General features: G+C 43.4%; 3 protein-coding genes across 4 annotated transcripts in view; all 3 read right to left on the bottom strand.

Annotated features, from left to right (window-relative positions):
• Positions 1-513: 513 nt before the first annotated feature.
• On the bottom strand, positions 514-3,251 carry LOC100120135 (UDP-glucuronosyltransferase 2A1). Its single transcript, XM_001603752.6, has 5 exons — positions 2,562-3,251; positions 2,076-2,498; positions 1,761-1,992; positions 1,433-1,658; positions 514-1,361 (listed from the first exon to the last, which is right to left on the bottom strand). The coding sequence occupies exons 1-5, from the start codon at positions 2,967-2,969 to the stop codon at positions 1,073-1,075; spliced, it is 1,578 nt and encodes a 525-aa protein (XP_001603802.1). The 5' UTR covers positions 2,970-3,251; the 3' UTR covers positions 514-1,072.
• An 870-nt stretch (positions 3,252-4,121) lies between these two features.
• On the bottom strand, positions 4,122-11,729 carry LOC100120161 (protein bowel). Its single transcript, XM_031932574.2, has 3 exons — positions 10,623-11,729; positions 8,612-9,440; positions 4,122-8,210 (listed from the first exon to the last, which is right to left on the bottom strand). The coding sequence occupies exons 2-3, from the start codon at positions 9,430-9,432 to the stop codon at positions 7,328-7,330; spliced, it is 1,704 nt and encodes a 567-aa protein (XP_031788434.1). The 5' UTR covers positions 9,433-9,440; positions 10,623-11,729; the 3' UTR covers positions 4,122-7,327.
• A 5,669-nt stretch (positions 11,730-17,398) lies between these two features.
• The window catches only part of LOC100678108, a 29,318-nt gene continuing 25,470 nt past the window's right edge, over positions 17,399-21,246 (bottom strand). For both annotated transcript variants that reach the window (XM_031932571.2, XM_031932572.2), the window contains one exon: positions 17,399-20,690. In XM_031932571.2, coding sequence (XP_031788431.1) covers positions 20,639-20,690 — 52 coding nt within the window. In that variant the 3' untranslated portion in view covers positions 17,399-20,638. The remainder of the gene's footprint in view (positions 20,691-21,246) is intronic.

The raw sequence follows: 21,246 nt of genomic DNA, 5'->3' as shown, positions 1-21,246 counted from the left end.
TCCGAGCAGAGACTCGAGTTTTATATTGGCGCGCGAGCGAGGTGGGCTTTTTACGAGCGGACCCCGCGATAAAGGGGCCCGTTTATCGGGACTACCAGGCTCATCGGGTATTTACCAGTCGCGCGCCGATTCTCTCTCTCTCTCTCTCTCTCTCTCTCCCTATACCGGAGGTCCGTTTCCTATGCAGGCGCGAGTAAAGCGTGGGCGTCGAAACTCGGGAGAGAGAGAGAGAGAGAGAGAGAGAGAGAGAGAGAGAGAGAGAGAGAGAGAGAGAAGGCGCGAACGTCCGCGTGTAACTGGGCCCTGTTCGACGCAGTAAGCTGTTCCGGAGCACACGTACTCCTCTGCTGTGTGGCAGCCGCTCGGGAAGGAGTGCGTGTTCGCGCCCTGCAAATGGATTACACGCGCGAACTGCTCGAGGTGTGGGGCCACCGTTGTGCGAGGCGATGGGACACACGCCAGATAAATAAGCCGGGATGGGGAGCTGCTACATGAGGAAATAAGAAAGCGAAATTCCACTTCTGTACTGATTCACTTGATTATATGGGCGTGATTTTTTCGTATCATATTTATTGTGACAAAATATTCTATGATTTTTTGTTTATGCTTTGTACAATTGAAGTTTTATAAAACGTCATCGAGCTTCGTATTATTATTATTGATGCAATTATTGATGCAATTTTGGCGACGATCTTCAAGAATTAGAGTATTCTAGAGTTATAATCATTTGGAATACTACACCTTTTCGAGTGATATACTTTTTTTTACAATGAGAAAAATAATATTTTACTGAATCACGTGGAACCGTCAATCCCTTCGAATTAGCATAGCTGCTGCCCTCTCATAAAAGCTTGAAAAACTTCGCATACCCCATCAGTATCGTATTGAAATAAAGTAGATTTCTACCATATCCCCAGCTGTGAAACGGTAAGACGCACGAACACATAGAGAATAGAGGCCTATTTTATCTTATTATGGAAATTTGGTTTTTGATAACTATAAGGTGTTTAAGAAAAAAAATTGATTATTCTTTGGATATTGCGTAATAATAGTGTACGTTTTTCCAGTATAATCAATTCCTTTTCTTTTCATTTCGTATTTGATTCGACTTCGTACATATCCCAAACTTTTGCAAGATGAATTTCAATGCATAATAAAGTACTAGTTTTGCCATAATTGATGCCAGGATAATAAAAGCGTAAACGTCAAGTAAAGCCAGTTGCCACCATGTAAGATTTAAAGATGGTGGTCGCAATACGTGTGGACCATTTCTTATAATATATTTAATCCAAAATTCAGCGCTATCCATTGAACTAAGTGGATTATCTTTGAACAGCTTTGAATGATGTTTCGCACTCATCCTGGAAATGTATGAATTACGATTAGTAAGTATTATTAATTATTGATTATAATATTTTGTCAAATGTTATACCTATATTTTGGATCAAAAAGAATAGCTTTTAAAGCTGCATCCAAGGTTTCTTCGGAAATATCTTCTAATTGGAGTTGTATGCTCATGTTTTTAGCTACAAAAGATGCAACATTACGAGGTTGATCAGCAAATATAGGAACTCCAATCATTGGAATGCCATAATACAGCGCTTCCTGACTTCCCATTAAGCCCCCATGAGTCATAAAAGCTTTCGTATTGTTGTGGGCTGTAAATATGAAAATAAGCCTTCGTTTAAATAAACAAGTGATTCAAAAATAAAAATATTTTGATGATATTGAAATAGTCGGACTAAGGCAGTTAAACTTGCCTAATATAGGTTGTTGAGGTATCCATGGTAAAGTCAATATATTATTTGGCAAACCAGGCGGTAACTTAGTTTTATCAGCAATTTTCATCAGTACGCGTACTGGTGATATTTTAGCGAACGAAGCGTACAATGCTTTTAATTTATCTACTGGCAGTGTTTCAATTATCACCATTGATCCGAAAGTAAAGTAAACGACTCCATCTTTACTTTCATCCATCCATTTTTTTAAATCCTATAAAATATTATTTTTGAAAGCTTACGTATATGTACCTTCTCGCGTAATAGATTACTATAACAAAATATTTTCCACTTTACCTTCGGTAAGGTCGCATCATTTTCTTCTATATGTAAACCAGCAGTCTGAACTACAGTTGGCAAAACAGACTTAACACCAAAAAGTATTGGATGACTGTTGACTAATGTCAAGGCTACACTTCTTTCGACTTCCCTAATATTTGGTATATTTGGATTTATATATTTTCTCATTATATCGGTTTGAAATTTGTCAGTCAATGAGTGATAGCTCATTACTTCCTTATGATATAAAATTGTATTTTCCAGCCGTTGCCAGAAATTTAACTGCCCAAACGCCATATATAAAGCATTTGGCACAACAGCGGGATTGTCATTATTTCCTGTGAAATCGCTGACCCAAGGGTACTCTACAGCTGAAGAAGCTGCGACTATTGGAATATTGAAATGATGAGCAATTCCCATGAAGCAGGTTGATCCAAAAGCCTATGAAGAGACAACAATATAATGCTCTTACACTGGTTTTCAAAAATTATTAACTGTACGTACCTCAGTAATTAATACATCGTACGGTGGATCATTTGGCGGATTATGAATGAGGTCTTGCATTTCCTTTAGAGCCAACAAATTGCATAATCTATTGCCAAATGTAGTAGCAACGTGATAGCCAACGTCACCTCTCACACTAAGAGCAAAATCTATTGTGAAATTATTGACGAGTGTCTCCATTGTTCCAGCTAGGTTAACAACAGTTTTGTAGTTTTTGGGTGGATTTTTAACACTAAAGTGCGTCACTACATCAACTTGATGTCCACGTTTCGCCAACCCTTTCATTAGAGCTTCGAACATCATTTCATGACTTCTGCTATTCAGTGGGAAAATTCCTAATATTCTGTAGCCACTAACTTGACTAATTATTACAGAAGAAAGTAACAACACTATCACAGATCGTAACATTTTTATAAAATAAATGTTTGTGCCTTTAAGATTCACTTGTATGAATATAGTAAGCTAAAAAAACTTGCACAAGTACCTATCCGAATCCGAACTTAAAAACACATTCCTCTTTGACAGTGAAAAAGTATCTACCAGAAAATGCGGAACGGCAAATCAGGAAGTCTCTTAACCGAGGTTTATTAATAATAGTAGCGCTATTGTAGACGACTAACTTTGCTGAATTACAAAATAGTAGTGAATTTATGCTCGTAATGTGTAATTAAATCCGTTCCCGAAAGTTGTGTTGTCAGCGTGGAATCTTTTTAGACATGCAACGCATTGGTATGTGATTAGTCAAATATGGTTAAATATGAATTGATAAAAAAAGGCATTAAAATTATTAATATTGTACAATCAATAAGCTTTTTAAAATGAAAGTCACGAATAATAATTATTTTTTTGTTACTGGAGTACTACTCATCGCATTTATCAAATGTACAAGTCAGCATTCTTAAAAAAAGGCTTTTCACATTTGTGATAAAATTGGATGATGTTTCGTAAACTGCATTATGTAATATAACGATATGTTAGCAAAAAACATGGACGATCGCGTGCAAAGCAAAATGATTTATTGGTAATACGCTATTCGAATCGTATCAGTTAATTAAAAACACAGTTCACAGTCTTACGTAAAAAAATCTTTTATTTATTATCTAAGTATGATATTCATTAATCGATAGAATGTTTGATTTAAAAGCATTTACATCTATATTCCCTGGAACCTTAGCTTACACTATCGACATCAGTCCTTAAGATCCATGCGCCAGATGAATAGCAACCAGATTTGCGTTCAAGTCTGTAGGTTCGATTGCATGAGGTGCCATAAAAACTTGCTCCTCATTGACGAGATGCAAATTTTATATTTTATTTCTATAATCATTTATCCAATCTAACACACACACACACACACACACACACACATATATATATATATATATATATATATATATATATATATATATATAACTGATGATTTATCAAAATAAAGCACTCGACTGCTGCATTTTTGTAACGACGATTTTGTTTGAAAATATTTATGAAAATATAAATTCAGATAAGTCAGTTATGTTAAATTATATAAATATTTACTCGTGATTAAATAAAATTAGACAATTAATGGAAAGCCATTTTATTTCTTTTACACTTTTTGATCTTATTATAATTTACAAATTTTCTTATATCGACATCGTTTCTTAAACATTAAAAAATATATAATTATACGCTTACATAGATGCGCATTTTTATATCTAACAGTAGAAGTAACAACAGGAAAGCTATAGCCCCACGCATCGTTAGATGACGTGAAGCTGTTGTACGTAGTAGTCAATTGTACATTGAATATATGTCGCTATAGTACATTAATATCTCGCAGATATAACTCTGTCATTCGCTTCTGTTGCAGTGAGTACTCACGCTACATTCTCTTTTTGTACCCTCGCATTATTGCTTATCGTAGTTGATAAAGTATTCTATAATAAAAATAATAAAATATGTTGAACGCGAAGCTTTAGCTTCATCTTTTCACTCAAGATTATGCGATGATGCACGATTTCTCAATCGAATATACCTTTTTTTCTCTTTCAATTTATACAAATACAAAAAAATAATAATAAACAATCATATAATGGAAGACCTCAATTTTCATTTCTCAAATATATAGCTTCGAAGGCAAACAAAAACATTACATATATCACAAGATGTTTCATATACACGTAACATGTACTTGATCTCGGACGGTTCACTCCCGTTTCCCAGAAACGACGCTCGCAAATCGCTTGTTTTTTCCTATTCAATAAAAATAAAGAAATACATTCTTTCTCATCGCGCCTCTTTCGGTTCGTCATCGCGCACCTGTTTCACACATTATAGACACGAGCAGCTCGGAATCGAGTATGTGTACGGGCGTCGTTGAAAGAAAAAAATTATGTCTCCCATCACGAGAAGAATAGACGAGGAGAAAAAGAAGAAGAAGCATCCTCCCGAAATTCCTATTCTGTATACGGCACGAAGTAAAAGCCAAAGTTTTTCCTCGCACATACACAACCGCGTCCAAGACGTACACAAAGGCAGTCCCTTAATGGTTCTATAGTAGCGAGACAGAAAAAAGGGAGAGGAGAGAGACGAGAAAAAGAAGAAGAAGCTGCCCTTGCCACGGCTGCAGCGTGAAGAGAGGGTCTCGTCATATTTTTTGAGGTGTTCCGTGCGCTCAGGTATAGGCGCGAGCGCGGTGCGATAAAAGTAGCGTCGTATATACATACACACTGCACCTGCCACTGAAAACGGTTTTTACGGTGGCACAGAGAGAAAGAGAGTGGAAGACGACCGGTGGCAGCTCCCCCGAGAGTGACCGACGAAATTTGCATTCCCCTTTATGCTGCTCGGCGAGCGGCGTATTTGTGTGCCATTAATGGAAGACGCTCTCTCTCTCTCTCTCTCTCTCTCTCTCTCTCTCTCTCTTACTCGCGCGCGCGTCTTGCTCGACCAGCTCCGCGGCGTTCCTCCTCCTCCTCTTCCTCCTCTCTCCTCTACTTTTTCAAGTCATCTCTCGAGGAACGCTCGAAGTGGCTGCTTTACGACACGACGGAATAACCGAAGCTCCTCCGAGTGTATAACCAACCGTACTGGTACTCGCGTACGCGATGAATTTCGTTCTGAATTTTTCGTTTCTCGAAGTAGGAAAAATCGAAAGCACCACTTCGAAACCGTTCTCGGAACTACGCAGCAGTTTCCTACACACTCGCGAAGTAGCTTCTCTTCCCAAGTCACACTCGCATACATCCTTCGCTCATACGGTAAAATAAAAAGCACCTGCGTTAAAGACACCCGCAAACAAAGCCGGTCAGCTCTCGAAGTGTCCTATGCAAACCGCGCGCGAGAGCCTCGATGGCTCTTCACGAGAGTGAGAGAGAGAACTACGTATGTTTGCATTTTCTTTGCCTCGGACCCTGCTGCCGCCGACTCGTCTCCACGTGTGTGTGTGTACACCCACGGGGAGAAAACTCTCACAGTTTTCTCCCAAGACGATGGGAGATCCTTTTCCCGTACCTGCTCGTCCGGCTTTTCGTGTCTATGAATATATACGATGTGTTTGGACGAGCGACGATGCCGTAATTTCCGCGATGCCGAATATCGTGCGCTCTTTGAACCTGTTTCGTTTTCCACTTTTTTTTTCTCTTCGCTTTTGTGTACGTCGTGCCGGCTAATATTTGATGAAAGCCGCAAGGAGAAGGGTAAAAAGAGACCGGCGGCGCACGTGTGTCAATACTCGAGTTTTTTTAACAGTTTGAGTGGCTTGTTGTGATTTCGAGAAATTGCGGCATCGTTGCAGCGTCAGGGATGATGTAGATAAAATTTTAACATTATGTATCGAAAAAATTGATGCGTCGATTCTCTCGATTTTGACGAACTGCATACGGTTACATCTTATGTACGCGCTGCAGTTACATAACAAAGTACAAGAGTTCTATTTACAATTGTCGCGGGAGTGAAGATCCATATCGGTATACTATAATATTTAGACAGTAAAAATACTCTTCTCTTCATTAATCCACACGCGCAGATATCTATAAATATGATCAGTATAATAATTTTATATTCTCTGTGTGTAAGTCGCCTCATTTTCACGTGTGCTCTCTCTCTCTCTCTCTCTCTCTCTCTCTCTCTCACATTATAACGAACATTCGGAAACGTTAACAATAACCCTTCTGCTCTCTCTTTCTACTTTTCGTTATTATTCTCGGTAAATATCACTCGCAACAAGTCGTACGATTGCACCGGGCGATGTATCATCTCCTGCGTACAAAGTTACATAAAAAATAAACGTCTCGCTTTCGCACATGCACGTGCTAATCAGCGAAAGTCGCGCACTTACAATCTACTTGGAGTCTTTATAGTATCGCGTCGCATCGGATACTATTGATATAATTCAGTACTCTTCATCACTTTGTTCTTGGAACTTTTCATTTTCGTTTGTATAAAACGTATTATATAGTAAGCTCTTTCGCAATTTTACAAATAATTTGTATAGCATATAACAACGTTCGGCAAGAAACGCGCGTATTTTCGAGCAGAAACCTTTAGAGTATCGGTGTATGAATTCGGATACTTTGAATTTCAAAACTCATCTGAAATTTCGTATAAAATCTTTGAAAAACCAAAAAAATAATAATAATAAGTCAAACAACCTCGAGAGTCCCCAAAGCCATCACGCGATCATCTCGTGTCGTCGTGGTCGTTCGAGGAGATCGAGAGATAAGTCACGATTGGTGAATGTGAAAAATAAAAAAATTTAGACAATAAAAAATCAACGTGAGCGCGCTCTACCGACGCATTATGTCGGCGATGGTGAATCCGTGTCTGGCTGGTGCGGGCCGTGGCGCCGGTGGAGGCTGCGGCGTCGGTGCCCTGGCCACCTTCGTCTCCTCTTCTCGTTCCCTTTCCCGCTCCCTTTCCCTTTCCCTCTCGCGTTCTCGCTCTCGACTTCGCTCCCGTTCGAGTTCCCGTTCCCGCTCCCGCTCGCGCTCCTGGAGCTCCAGCAGGACCCGCGAGGGCCCGGGCGAGCCGATCCTCCGGCGGTTGTACGACGTGAGGATGAGCGGCGGTGGTGGGGGTAAGGCCCCGGGCGGGTTTTGCGAGGCCAGGTTGCCGCTGCTCGTGATCGTGCTGGGCTTGAGCTGCAGCAGGTCCCGACGCACGTGCAGATGCGGCCGTGGTGGTGGTGGTAGACCCGGGTAGCCGCTGGACGTTGAGGCTCCGCTCGAGGAGGGGCCCGAGCTGGAGGGGCCCGAGTGGGCCCCCGGTGGTGGTCCGGTAGAGGACGAGGTGGACGGGCCGGAGGAGGTGGAGGCGCTGGTGCTGGCCTCGTCGCGACTGTCCTCCTCGGGACTGTCGTCGTCGCGCAGGGCCTCCTCCAGGGCCTCGGGTGGAACGTCGCCGACCGTGTGGGTCAGGGCGTGCCTGCGCAGGTCGCAGTTGCGCCGGAAGACCTTGCCGCAGGCATTGCACTCGTAGGGCTTGTGGTCGGTGTGGGTGAGCAGGTGGGTCTTGAGGTTGCTGCGCTGGTTGAAGCTGCGCGCGCAGACCGGGCACTTGTGCGGCGACTCCTCCATGTGGAGGATCTTGTGCACCGCGAGGGTCCGGCTTTGGCAGAAGCCCTTGCCGCACTCGCCGCATTTGAACGGTTTCTCCTTGCTGTGGATGTACCTGCGGATCGATTAAACGGAAACAGAGAGTTAGAAACGTTACATTGGGAAATTTGATCTGGGCAGCTACTGCAAGCGGTTTTACTTTTTTTTTCTCGGGTGACTCAGTGTCGCTTCACCTTTCACAATTTTTAGATCTGTATAAATAATCGGTCTTTTGCTTTCATTTAACTTGATTTTTTTATCTGCAATATGACCAGGACGATAAAATCTTTTTTGTGGTATCGCATTGATTATCATATAATACGCTGATAGTATCTCTCACGTTTTACAGTTCCAGACGGTAGATTGTATTTATTTATATATTTTCAATTTCAATGGGCGTGTTTCCAAAGTCAATAAAGTCAAAGTGTTAAACAATTCCAATAGCGTATTATAATACGAATAAAAAAAGCATCATACCGGTGGTCTCTCAGATGGTCCTGCCTGCGGAAAGCCTTTCCGCAAATGTCGCACGAGTAGGGCCTCTCGTCGGTGTGCGTCCTCTCGTGGATCAACAAATTGTAGCTCTTGGTGAACTGCCTGTTACAGAATTTACAAATGAACTGTTTCTTCGGTCTCGAGGCCCTTCCCGGTGCCCTGAGCAACCGTCGATCGAGATGCTGGTGTCCCAGAGGTCCTCCGGGTGGGTAGAGTCCCGATCCAGCTGGGAACGGTCCAGGAAATACCGGATACCCAGGCGGTGGTTCCAGCATCGGCGGCGGCGGCAGCAACAGCGCCCTTGCCGCCAACTCTTTCCTCTTGTCCGCCATCATGGCCATGATCTCGTAGCTGCTCGAGCTCTTCCGTACGACTTGGCCCTCGGGACCACCCTCGTGTTCCTGATTCCCGGATCCCGAGGACGATCCGCTGGTCGACGAGCCCGGAGGCGCCTGTGGGCCCGACAGGTGCGAGTGAATGTCGCCTGGATAGGCCGCTAGGTGGAGCCTCGACGGTACCACGGGCACAAAGGCCGAAGACTCCCGGTGGTGGTGCGGATGGCCCAGACCAGTGACCAGGCCATGGTGATGGTGGTGGTAGGACCCCAGCGAACTCGAGCCCTCGTAGCTGCCCCGCGACGACGAGCCGCTGCGGCTCTCACTGTCGCGACCGGCCGACGTGCTCGAGCCCGTGGACGATGGTCCCGGGCGCGACGTTGACGTCCTTGAAGTCTCCTCCGACGTCGAGGTCACCACGTTGACGTACGACGTCACCGCCGACGTTACCACGAGGTCCGTCGGCATGTTGCCGTCTGTTGGGTGTAAGACTGTGTTTTAGATTATTATAGTCCGTTCAAGTGTATCAATTAATATTTCTAAAAAGACATTCAAGATTACAGTTAAAATCGTTTGATTTCACTTCCTCCAAAAAGATTCTCCGTGACGTACAATTGAATTTCAGTTATATTGACGTTGCATTGTAAAAAAAGAGGAGAAATTCGCGAGATAAGCGCCTTGTATTATCGAGCAATTTCAATAATACCGCGAGTGAGCCGACTTCTGTACGCGAGTCTAAAACAACTCAACGGCTTACCGAACGCGCTACAGTATCTGTTAAGCTAAGAGCAAAGCGCGCATAAAGATACAAAAACGAAATAATGACGATGCAGTTTGCGATCGGCTCAATTTAGCAACGTGCCTTCCAGAAACTCCTTTTTGTCGCTACTTTCTACATAATAAATGCAAAAACAGTCCACTTGGAAAATTACAGGCCTCCGCGCATACGTGTCGCGACAGCGAAGAAACGTCGAACGGGTGCGAAAAACTCTGCTGTACCGCGAACGCACGTTTCAATCGGTATCGGAAATTATAGCGATTTCTTATCGCGCTATGATTTCACACCGGTCGGACCACTGAAACAAAACCAATAAGAGCCGCAAAACTCCGGCTGCTTTAGAAACTGCATCAATAACACGCTTCCCATCGAAGCCGATCTACATACAGACGCGGTTCCAGCCCCCGCGCGCGCGGAATTAATTACAGTACGTAAAGCGGCGCGTATCGTACTTTCACTATATACCTTCGCGACGACAATCTTATCTACGAGCGATCGATCGATCGAGCAGGTAGCCGGGTCGCTTGCGAAATCCATCGGTCTCGAAAAATCGGCCCCCCGCGTGCAGCGCATGCAAAGTCCTACGCGCGATCGATCTCGCACCGCGATATCCCCTCGAGTTGCGAAAGCTCTTAGACAATGTCAACCTACGCGGCGACAAATCGAGCCATGAGAAACGAAAAAAAATCGGTATCAGAGTTTCGTTCTCACGACGCGTATCTCGCGCTAAGCGCGTAAGAGTCGTTATCTCCCGACAAGCACACCTGCCAACATGGCTTCCGCGGCTGGCCCGTCGTGTCATGGCTGGTCCCGGGCAGCCGCCATATTGGAATCGGAAATAATACATCTCTGCGCGAGACGCGACTATATAGCTGCTCACCTGGCGCGAGATCTGTCTCTCTGCCAACTGGACGTTGCTCCGAAGATCGGTTAGACTTTGCTGGACCACCGCGTTGTTGGCATCGCGTCGCGGACCGACGATTTCCTCGTCGTCGATCCACACACTCTCTGCTCTCTCTCTCTCTCTCTCGCTCTCTCCTCTCACAGACACAGTATAGACACACGGAGTCACACGCACACACGCTGCGCACGCGCTGGAACGCGGCTGCGGTCCAGGGACGACCTGTTGCTCGGATCGCCTCACATTTATAGCGCCGAGGCTGCGGATCCGATTTGTTGCACTAGAACTACTACTTCCAAGACGGCGACGTTGCGCTTAGCTCCTTTCGTTATCTCTAGCACGGTAGCACTGATAGCAGCATCGGGATGCATACAGCGGCACTCTCTTTCTCTCTCTCTCTCTCTCTCTCTCGCCGTCGTACTCACTGCACACTGCGTATTATACGGTAGCCGAGTATGGTACGCACACGCTGCACACCTGCACACCACTGTGGCACACGATACTGTACGAGTCGAGCGGGCTGCTGCTCCGCGGTAGCTGCTGCTCCTGCTCCGGTTTTACCGAAGCGCTGCGAGCGTCGAGTGCTGCAGCAGGTAGCTGCTGGCGCGCGCGCGCGAGCGCGAAAGAAAGAAAGAAAGAAAGGGGGGAAAAAGGGCCGTGGAATGGTCGATCGGTTTCTCTCTCTCTCTCTCTCTCTCTCTCTCTCTCTCTCTTGCTCTCGGCTCGGCAGGCTGTATAGCGAGCGAGCGAGAGAGGAGAGCGTGTGTGTAAGGTAGCCGAGCGAGGTAGCGAGCGGCCAAACGTTGCGCGGCTTACTGCGTGTCGGATGGCGGCAGCGGCGGCGTCAGGTAGGCCGCGACTAGCTCCGTCTCGCTCTCACGCACACCCACGCTCACGCACGCTCGCGCTGCTGGTGTGCGTACCTGTACCTGTGCGCAGCCGCCGTCGCCGCTAGTAGCGCTGCCGCTGCTGCTGGATGCTGCGCGGCGGCGTTCTTTCTCTGCCCTCTCTCTCGCTCTCTGCCTGCTTCTTTAGCTGCTGCTTCTTCTTCTTCTCAGCCGAGCGAGCGGCTTCTCCTTCGCCGATGGAGTGAGGAAGGAACAGAGAAAGAGAGAGAGAGAGAGAGAGAGGAGTGCCCAAGACCACGCGCAGGTTCAACGCAGAAGGACTACGAGAGCGACTCAGGTGCGAGGAGCGATCGAGCGGTGCCCTGCGCTTTTTTATGCGGTACCGATCTGGGTTTTTCAGCATCGGTTTCTGGAATTCGTATAATGGTTAAGTCGCGAGCTTGATCGGTATCGGCGTTCTCCGGTACCAGCAGCGCTTACTAACGATTTTCGAAGGGAACGAAAAATCTGAATAAACTAGACTTTGGTCCACTCGCGGTACCAATAGTATATACCCCCGCCCGGTACCAGTAGACATCGGTACCACAGGTACTCCTTCCCGCGAGCTTCGTCCCTGGCAGACCTTGCTGCTTCTCTCTCTCTCTCTCTCTCTCTCGCAAGCTATCGGCTCTCTCGGTGGGCACATATATACACACACGCTTTCACGACTACACGCATACCTGCACACACAGAGATACACACTCCATACTCGCGCGTCCGGTCCCGCTGGCGCTGCAGCAGCAGCGGCAGCAGCTCACGGGAGCGAAGCAGCAGCAGCAGCGGGGAAGAGAGCGAGGTCGGTGCACTGCCAGCCAGAGGCACTGCTCTTCTCTCTCTCTCTCTTACTCGACGACGCCCAGCCGGTTTTACACACGGCGGAAAACACGGAGAGTAGCTCCGATCTTCGGACGTATAGCAGTCCATCGTTGAGAATCGTATACGCATGCGGGAGAGCTGAGAGAAGCTTATCGCTGTCCCCGAGAGTGGCCCATTAGAGCGGCCCATTAGTGGGAAGAGAGGTGTTGCCCATTTTTATTTCATACCAGTCGCCGGAATAAATATAACGAATGTAGAAGCAGCTCTCGAGCCGGATATATTATACTGTATTCGCGCGACACTGCAGCGAGAGAGGCGGCGATCTGGAAACAGCAGCAGTCTGCCACCGCTCTTGGCTTTTCTTTGTGCAACCTGGCGCACTTCCCGACGAGCTAAGCACCGTTTTTACGCGCTCCCCGGGAAACAACGCTGCGATGATCTCGCGCGCATTATCTCTCTTTCTCTATCTCTCGGTGAGAGCAACAGCTCTGCATTTCTTCTTTGAACTCATGCCGGATGACTACCGAGTTCGTGCGCGAGCTTCTATATGTATAAAGCTACCGACGATAAGAAGCGTAATTGCTCGAGAGAGCTACTTTTACGCGCTTATGCGCAGCCGAGTTATGATAATTGTTGGGGAGAGAGAAGCCGTATTATACAAGTACTTTTTTGCGTGGGGTATCGCGATCGTTTCGGTAGTCGCGGGAAGCTACTACTGCTGCAGTTAGAGAGTGAGCGTAATGAGCCCGGCTTGTGCGTACTAAAAAGCCTAAATTCGTAACGGTGCGAGTAGGCGAGGTATTATGGGCTTGGAGTACGGTTATCGTGACGCTGAGCTTTTACGCGGTACTCGCTGTTCAAAATGTACTCCTCCGCGTGGCTTGTTATTTCGTCGGTTACGTTTACTCTAAAGATAATCCGCCCCCGCTGATGAATCACGCACTTAATCGCCAATTCAACGCGGGTATATTTCCGAAAAATACCACAAACATCATTAAAGATGCAAGTCCTGTATAATCCCCGCAGCAGCGACTCGTATCACGCGGTATCCTACAAAAGCACACGCCGCGTGCATCGCAACTAGACATTTCGACATTAAACGAATTCCGTCGCGTATATACGAAGAAGGGCTCGCGTGGCACAGATTACCACCGGCAAGTTGAACGGACGCGAAAAAAAGGAGTTATATAGCTATGCCATATAGACGCAGGACGCACAGAGGCCGGCTCGGGATTTCTTTTGTGTTTCCAGCCTCCGCTTTTGGCCCTGCATTCGCGTCTCTCTCTCTCTCTCTCTCTCTCTCTCTCTCTCTCTCTCTCTTTTTAGCGCGCTCTACTCCCTCTCCGTGCGTGCGAGCGAGAGCAGAGGATCTGGAAATTTACGCGGCGATGCGAGCTATAGCGTGTATATATACAGAGCCGCGGCACGCGAACTACAAACCACCGAGGATCGACGCATTCCTCGGCGGATTCGCCCGGCTATACGCGCCCTGGTATCTTCTTCTTCTTCGTCTTCCTCCTCTTTATTCTTTTCTTTCGCGCGGGCTTCTCCCTTCCTCTCTCTCGCTCGCGCGCGAGATTAAGCCCCCCGGAATGTCTGCGCAGCCCTTCGCTGGCCCCGTGCGAGGAACCGCGGAGATAAGCTGAAATTCGAAACACGCGCTTATCCCGGCGCTGTTTCCGTATTACGCTCGGTTTTTCGCAAACTTATCCGTTGCGGATAAGGTAAACTTTGAGTCTTCATTTCTCGCGTATAGAAAGACGTTCGCCGGTGAATTTCGGAGAAGCGAACACACGGCTTCTGGGTACCGCACCTTTATAGGCAAAGTCATCGTTTCGCGCGTCGAACAGAGAAACTATTGTGCGTCGTGGTATCCCGCGCACAGGTCGTTTCTTTTCGGGGGGCTTGGACACCGAGACTGCTGTGGTATTACACCGCAGACAGAGAGAGAGAGAGAGAGAGAGAGAGAGAGAGAGAGAGAGAGAGAGAGAGAGAGAGAGAGAGAGAGAGAGAGCCAAACTTAACGGTAAGCGGCGCATGACGCCGAGAGAGAGAGAGAGAGACCTTGGAGGCATTCTTACAACTATAACGAAATTAGCCGCGTCATTGCCGAAGCGAGAGTTCAGCAAAAGGTCACAGCACTCGGCTATAGCGTGAGACTATTTTTTACAATTCATCGAGAGCGCTCTCTCGCGATGAAAGTTCTTTAAACGCTCGTCCGACGATCCGCTCACGCGCGCGCAGCTAAAGTGTGTATTGTATTGCGCTTCCGTGTAATCCGCAATTCAAACCGTTCTCGGCTTTATACACCTGCAATGAGAATCCTCGTTTCGTGCGGGCTACTGTGCGCGCGCGCGCGCGCAAGGATACCATTATACCCACGGCCATTTACGAGACAATACGTCCCCCGCTGAGCTACCGGGGGACTTCCTCCTTCGTTCTGGAGAACCGGAGAGGGGCCCGGGGAATTTCGGGAAATTAGGAAAACCGCCCGTTTACGGGGGGAAAACCTTACGTAAGAGTAAACACACGGGATATAGGCAGTAGCTCCTGTCGCGATATCAGAAAATCCCTCGCTCGAGAGAACGCACCGCAGCAGCTATACGAGGGAAGAAAGAAAGAAAGCGAGTAAAAGAAGCAGCAGAAGAAGAAGAAAAAAAACTAGGAGCCAGCTAGATGAAAAAGAGCGATAAGTCGAGCCAAAGGCGAAGCGGAGCCTCTGCGCGAGGAATAATTTAGAGCGCGTGTGGAGCAGAAAGAGAGAGAAGAGAGGAGACTCGTCGGGACTACCTCAGGGCTGCGCGCGCGCGAGAGAGCTCGAGTCGTTTTGTTCACTGAACTAGTTCCCTCCGCCCGTGCCTCGCCCCGCCGGCGCTCGCTCTCTCGCATACTGCCCAGACTACCTCTCGCTCGCATCCTTCACGGACACGCTCTCTCTCTCTCTCTCTGCAGCGCTCTCGCGGCCCTTCGAGAGAACCGCACTCTGGATTCTCTCTCTCTCTCTCTCTCTCGAGCGTGCAGAGAGAGCCGCATGCCGACACGACGCGTAATGAGAACATACCATCATCGTCCGGTCTGCTGAGCGCGAGCTGCGCGGCTTTTATCTCCTATCAAAACGGATAGCCCGCTCGCGCTGCAGCAGCTCCGAAGATTCGAGCCGCGATTCTACGCTCTCGGTGTATGCATCGATTTATTGGACGCTGTGCATATAGCCAGTGAGATAATATGCAATAGTATGAGAGAGGGAGCTGCGTGTGTATACATCTGGAAGGCTTTTACGAGAGGGATTATAGGTGTAGTCGTTTTTTGCTCGAGTTTTTTGCTACTCGACCGCGAGAGGCAGAGCGAGAGAGCACGAAAAGTCGTACGACGACTTTCAGGCTTAAATGATCTGCTTTATACGGAGGGAGAGAGAGGGGAAATTGTATCGTCGTCGCGTCTACCGCTGCCGCAGCTATAATAACTTTTTCAACCGAGAGCGGCTTTATGTTTATATGCGAGGAACAAGTGGCGCGCGGTTTATTTTAGGACGAGCTCTGGGATTTGTTGCTGCACTGATGTGTGCTGCATTTTTAATTAGTTTATACGTGAAGCTTATCGATTCTATGATTATGGTGTGTACATTTTATAATGTGTTATTGATTTTCGGGTGAGTTTAAATTTTGGGATGGAGTCAAAGACAACTTTTTAGCTTTTAATATGCTGCACAGTAAAGTTTGTTATTTTTTAAAATATGCGAATGATAATTATTGTCGTTTGACAAAGTATTCATTACGCGTGCTCTTGCAAATGTTGATCCTGGCTGATATTCCTCGCGGTACATCGGTATGCGAGTCCGAGATGCGTCCGAAGACTCTACCGATAATAGAAGGTATGCGACGTACCGAACGAGAAGGATAATGCGGTTTCAATTTCAGTGCAGTCGAACTGTAATTTTTCAAGAATTTTTAAAAATGCTCCTGCGCTTTCAATGTATGAAACCTTGATTCATTTTTTAATTAATATACCGATTTTATTGATTGTATGCTATTAGTGATTATTCGTGATTATTCGTAAAAAGTAATTTTGATGTTTATAACAGTTATACAAACAGTAAATAACAAACAGAATTTATGTGTTTTTAATTTACGAAAAGAATTTTCCCAGACACGAATTTCATTTGAAGAATATCCAATGGTTCGAATCTCTTACTGCGTAGGAGTGCGGCTGTGTATAAAGTATTCCAAACGTATCCCTCTTTTGTATGCGCAGTTAAACATCATACGTTTTTTCTTTATTTTTGAATACTGATACTAGCTAATTTAAATGTGCAATACACGAATGTAAATTCAGCTTTATTTTCGTTTTAAATAATTCGGTGTTAGCATAGGTTGGCGATATGAAGGTAGAATATACAAACAGTTATTCATTACAACATTAGCCAACTGCGTGTAAAGTGTGTTCTTGCTGTCAGACTGTTGCGATCGATGCTTCATCTGCAAATTTGTTGTTTGGGCTGGAGGGCCGCGCGCTTCGTTAATGCCCAGACTCGGCCAGGTAATACTCCCTCGCTTGTGATTGGACGGCACTCGGACGCACGAGGCTTTTTGCATAATTAGGTTGAGCCGCTAGCTCTAATAACACGTACGCGGCTCTTGGAGCCCGATGTGTTCTGGACTGTAATTTAAATTGCGAAGACTCTCCTCTCGTGTAGACCCCGGGCTAAACTCTGTGAATCTTCCACGTGTTGCCGTGGGTCCACTAAAAAGCCATTTGCACACGATGTAAAAATATGCGAAACGATGATTTGTTGGTTTTTGCGTTCAATTAAGCGACAAGAATTTTCCAGTTTTGATTGATGATTAAATAGATAGATCACTTATGCTTATACTGCTGCCGTATAGTATATTCAAAGACTACATTAGAATCAAGTATACAAGTACAAGTCAAAAGATATTATAAAATATAATAAGCAGATTTGTCGTCCTAGCTTTTAAAAATTAATTTCACAATAGATTATTGTACAACATAAAATATAAATCAAGGATTTCTATACAATTCAAAGGCCTGGCAGAATTTCATGAATATTTATTTGATAATACACTTTTTACATGCATTTAAAGCTTGAATTACTATCTTTGTAGGAGTTATGAATTCGGGGACACATTATTTCTATTTGATAATGTTATTTTGTACCCTAGAAATAATGTACAAATCGTAATATTTTTAAAATAAACTAAATCAATACATAGCCATGAATCTTCTTGAATATCTTGAATACGACCATGTCTAAAATTCTAGCTTTTTGTGGTTTTCTAAAAGTATTCAAAACTTTATAGGAATTAACTAACTAATTTATTTCACAGATATATATTTTAAAGTCTTCTTTGATTGCATGTTCATAAATATTGATATAGGATAAATCATAGTCTTGTATTTAATTTTGCTATTAAAAATATTTTATTTAGATTTGTGTTAGATTTAGAATTGTAATTTTATGCTGTACATTTAAATTTAAAAAAAAAAACGGGAAGAAAAAATACAACTAGTAATATTTAAAATAAATAACAACTAAAAATCCCGTAAAACGTTTGAGTATATCAATCTTCTAAATATATTACTCTACAAGTCACATATAAAATTTTTCTATTTTTCTGCATCTAGGATTTTAGCGAGTAATTCTATCCATCAATTTACGTTACGTTCATCGTATTTTTTGATAATTATCCATTTATATTTACGTATTGTGGGAACATGGGACAAGTTGTCTCATTTTCTTACTTTTGAAAGAATTTGATAAAGTTCTTATTTGATGACGTATCAACATTTTTTTTTTGCAATAACACTGAGCATGTGAATATCGGCTATCAGTGTCTTTGAATTACAAAGTAAAAAGTGTTTGATTTTAACTCTCATCAATCCATAGACGATACAAATTCTACTGCATTGAATTAATTTTATAAAACGTAAGAAATATCACAAGATCTTTTCGATGCTTGATTCTTCTACTAATTGTCTTAAAAATGTAAATTTATAAATTCAACGTTCACCTGTAAGTGTACTCATTATGTTTCTTTATTCGTTGTTTTGAACTAACAAACCTGAAAAGATTGCATAGCAATACGAACGTACACTAAATAAGCAAAAAATATATCAAAACTACGAATACTGCACAAGTAGTCATTCGCAAACAATAAGCTACTCAGCAAAGCAATAAAAATAAAGCTATGTACCCCAGGCTAAATTCAGATCGTCCAATGTTCCCTTAATCTAGAAAATACAAGAGCATGCAAATTTGATATGCATATGGATTTTAAATGCCACAAAGCATATGCTTTAGGTAATCATAATTATAATAAAAAAAATATATATATAGAAAGGGAATTTTAAAGAGGTGGCGTTATGCCGTTAAATAATTTGTATTAAAGTCTTTATTATTATCTTATATTATTGAGCGGGTAATTTTAGTTCTTTCCTTGTTTTCGATTTTCATATTTTCTCCCTTGTTTTTTTTTAGAATAATGCGATCAATTTCCTTGTTTTATCAGACTGGGTATACCCATCGAGATAGAGAGAACGTTTGTCAGTCCCTCGCGACACAATAAATTTTCATATATAATAATATCGTTTTTTTTCGTTTTACAATTTCGCATCTCTCACATAACTCTTGCGTAGTTTTATACTCGTTAACACTTAGTTAAGTTTATGCATATAACTTGTGATTACATCGTTCTCTTTTACATCGTCTCGTCATTTCCGTCGATTTGAGTTTGTAATTTCTTATATGTTCGTTTCGCATTTGTCTTTTATAAACGTTACTTTTAAATGCGACCCCCGCCGCAACCCGGAGGGGGGGGGAGACGTGCGCGCGCGAGGTATACAAATTCTTCGACTATCACCCTCTTTTTTGTTTTCACACGCGTCTCGCTTCTCTCTATAACAATTAACACTTAGTACATGCACTCACGCGCTCGATCTCACTCACTCGATCTTCTCACACACTCACGCAAATATGCTGGACCTCTTTCTTGTTGGCGAAGTGTCACGTTCAACGCTTGCAAGTTATTTGTGTTTTCTTCTTCAATATAGTAATAATAGTAATAATAATAATAATAATAACGGTAAGAACTTTTTTCTTTTAATGATTCTGTATTTTTTGTCTTTGTTTCATTTTATTCGCCTCAGTCGTAACCGATCACGTACGTTCTCACTCACATCAATAAAATATCCGCTCGCATCGCTTATGTTCGCGGATCTCTATACAATGTATATATATATATATATATATATATATATATATATATAATATGTATATATAATATTATGTTTTACATTACATGTAAATCATTTTTTTATGTTTATGCGCTTTCTTGCAGTAATTATCATCACAAACTATGAATAAACTATGAACATAAAATCAATAGACAAGCATATAAACTTTACATACGTATAGATTCTCCTCTCGAATAGTTCACATAATACTTTAACGTTTTCTTTTATCTATACATATATATTATTTTCATTTTTTTTCTCATTATTATTCGGTTTTATTATATAAATTGTGTTATCAAACATAACTAAAAAATATATCGTTTTCAATGTCTACGTACATCGTGTAATGAAGATTAATCGAATAGTTAGTTATTTGTTTTATTTTTGTTTTTATCCATATAATATATCGGGGGGAGGCTATGGTGAGGGGAAGTCGAAAGTAAAGTTTCTCTTTTACACATTCCGTATTAGTATTAACAACATACGAAAGTTGTACAATATGTATATAAGTATTCAACTTATCAGAAAGTATATAGCGTCATACAATATATTATGTATAATATACCGAGTGTGTCTGTGTATTATTAATATTAAAAGAGGCAAACGTTGGTGTAACGTTAACATCATAACGTCGATAATAATGCTAAAACTTACTCCCTAATATTCGTCGTCGTAATAATATTATAAGTATAATAATATTTCGTGTGCGGCGTCGGCGGCGGGACGGCGAGGGGACGATCGAGGATTAGTATAATATAATATATAGAGTCATGGTGTCGTCGGCACACGTTGTTCTATAATATATACGCGCGGATGCGATGCAAGGATAAAACGCGCGTATCAGGATGAGGTCGAGGGAACTGATTCACTGCTGGAGTGAGACTCGTATGTATATACGTATATCGTATATTAGTAGGTGAGGGAAGATTCGTGCGCTTTGCGTGTGATGTGTGTGTGTGTATGTGTGTCATGCGGTGTCCCGCTCTTTCTCGCTCTTCATTTATGGGCTTAGCGGCAGTCGATTGACGAGACTCGCTACTGTCAACCTATTTTTATCCATCGATCGATCGAATATTCCAGCGCTGCCAGCCATCTGCAAACAAAATCGTATTATTTATGTTATTTTAGCGGCAAGCGCATCGCTTATGTGTGTATGTAGCGGAATCTATTTTGGATCTTGAGATGCGATAGCGTTTTTGTTATTATATCCGCTGCTGATTATGTGGAGCGCGGAGAGGGAAGCTCGACAAAATATTCGTGTCTGTATTAATATCATAGTTGCTTTGGGTTTTGTTGTCAATTTTATTGTCTTTGAATATGACAGAGTGCATTATTTTTTAATAGTTTTGAATTTTTTTTTTCAATAATTTAATCGTGTATTTTTAATTAATAAGCTTCAACTGGATTGTTGAGGGGATTATTTTTAATCTAAAAACTCTGCTGCACAAGACTAGTATTAGCAGACTAAGTATAGAATTATAAAAGTTGATCTTACCACAGATGGATTTATTTTACTTGTGACTAACTCTATTAATACAAGAATTATTTTTGAACCTTCAGTCTGAACGTAATAAATAATCAGCGCTTTTACATGAAGCATTTAATCAGCTTCTTCGCTCATCATAGCTCGACATTTCGTAAACCCAAGA

The sequence above is a fragment of the Nasonia vitripennis genome, chromosome 5 (genome assembly GCF_009193385.2).
Source record: "Nasonia vitripennis strain AsymCx chromosome 5, Nvit_psr_1.1, whole genome shotgun sequence".
Taxonomy (NCBI): domain Eukaryota; kingdom Metazoa; phylum Arthropoda; class Insecta; order Hymenoptera; family Pteromalidae; genus Nasonia; species Nasonia vitripennis.
This window is presented reverse-complemented; position numbering and strand designations above follow the sequence as displayed.

Coding starts and splice junctions, on each gene's coding strand:
- LOC100120161 (XM_031932574.2), bottom strand. CDS start 9,432: ATGCCGACGGACCTCGTGGTAACGTCGGCGGTGACGTCGTACGTCAAC. Junction 8,211..8,611: donor GACCATCTGAGAGACCACCG/GTATGATGCTTT, acceptor ATCGATCCGCAG/GTACATCCACAGCAAGGAGA.
- LOC100120135 (XM_001603752.6), bottom strand. CDS start 2,969: ATGTTACGATCTGTGATAGTGTTGTTACTTTCTTCTGTAATAATTAGT. Junction 1,993..2,075: donor ATGATGCGACCTTACCGAAG/GTAAAGTGGAAA, acceptor AATATTTTATAG/GATTTAAAAAAATGGATGGA. Junction 1,659..1,760: donor ACCTCAACAACCTATATTAG/GCAAGTTTAACT, acceptor TCATATTTACAG/CCCACAACAATACGAAAGCT.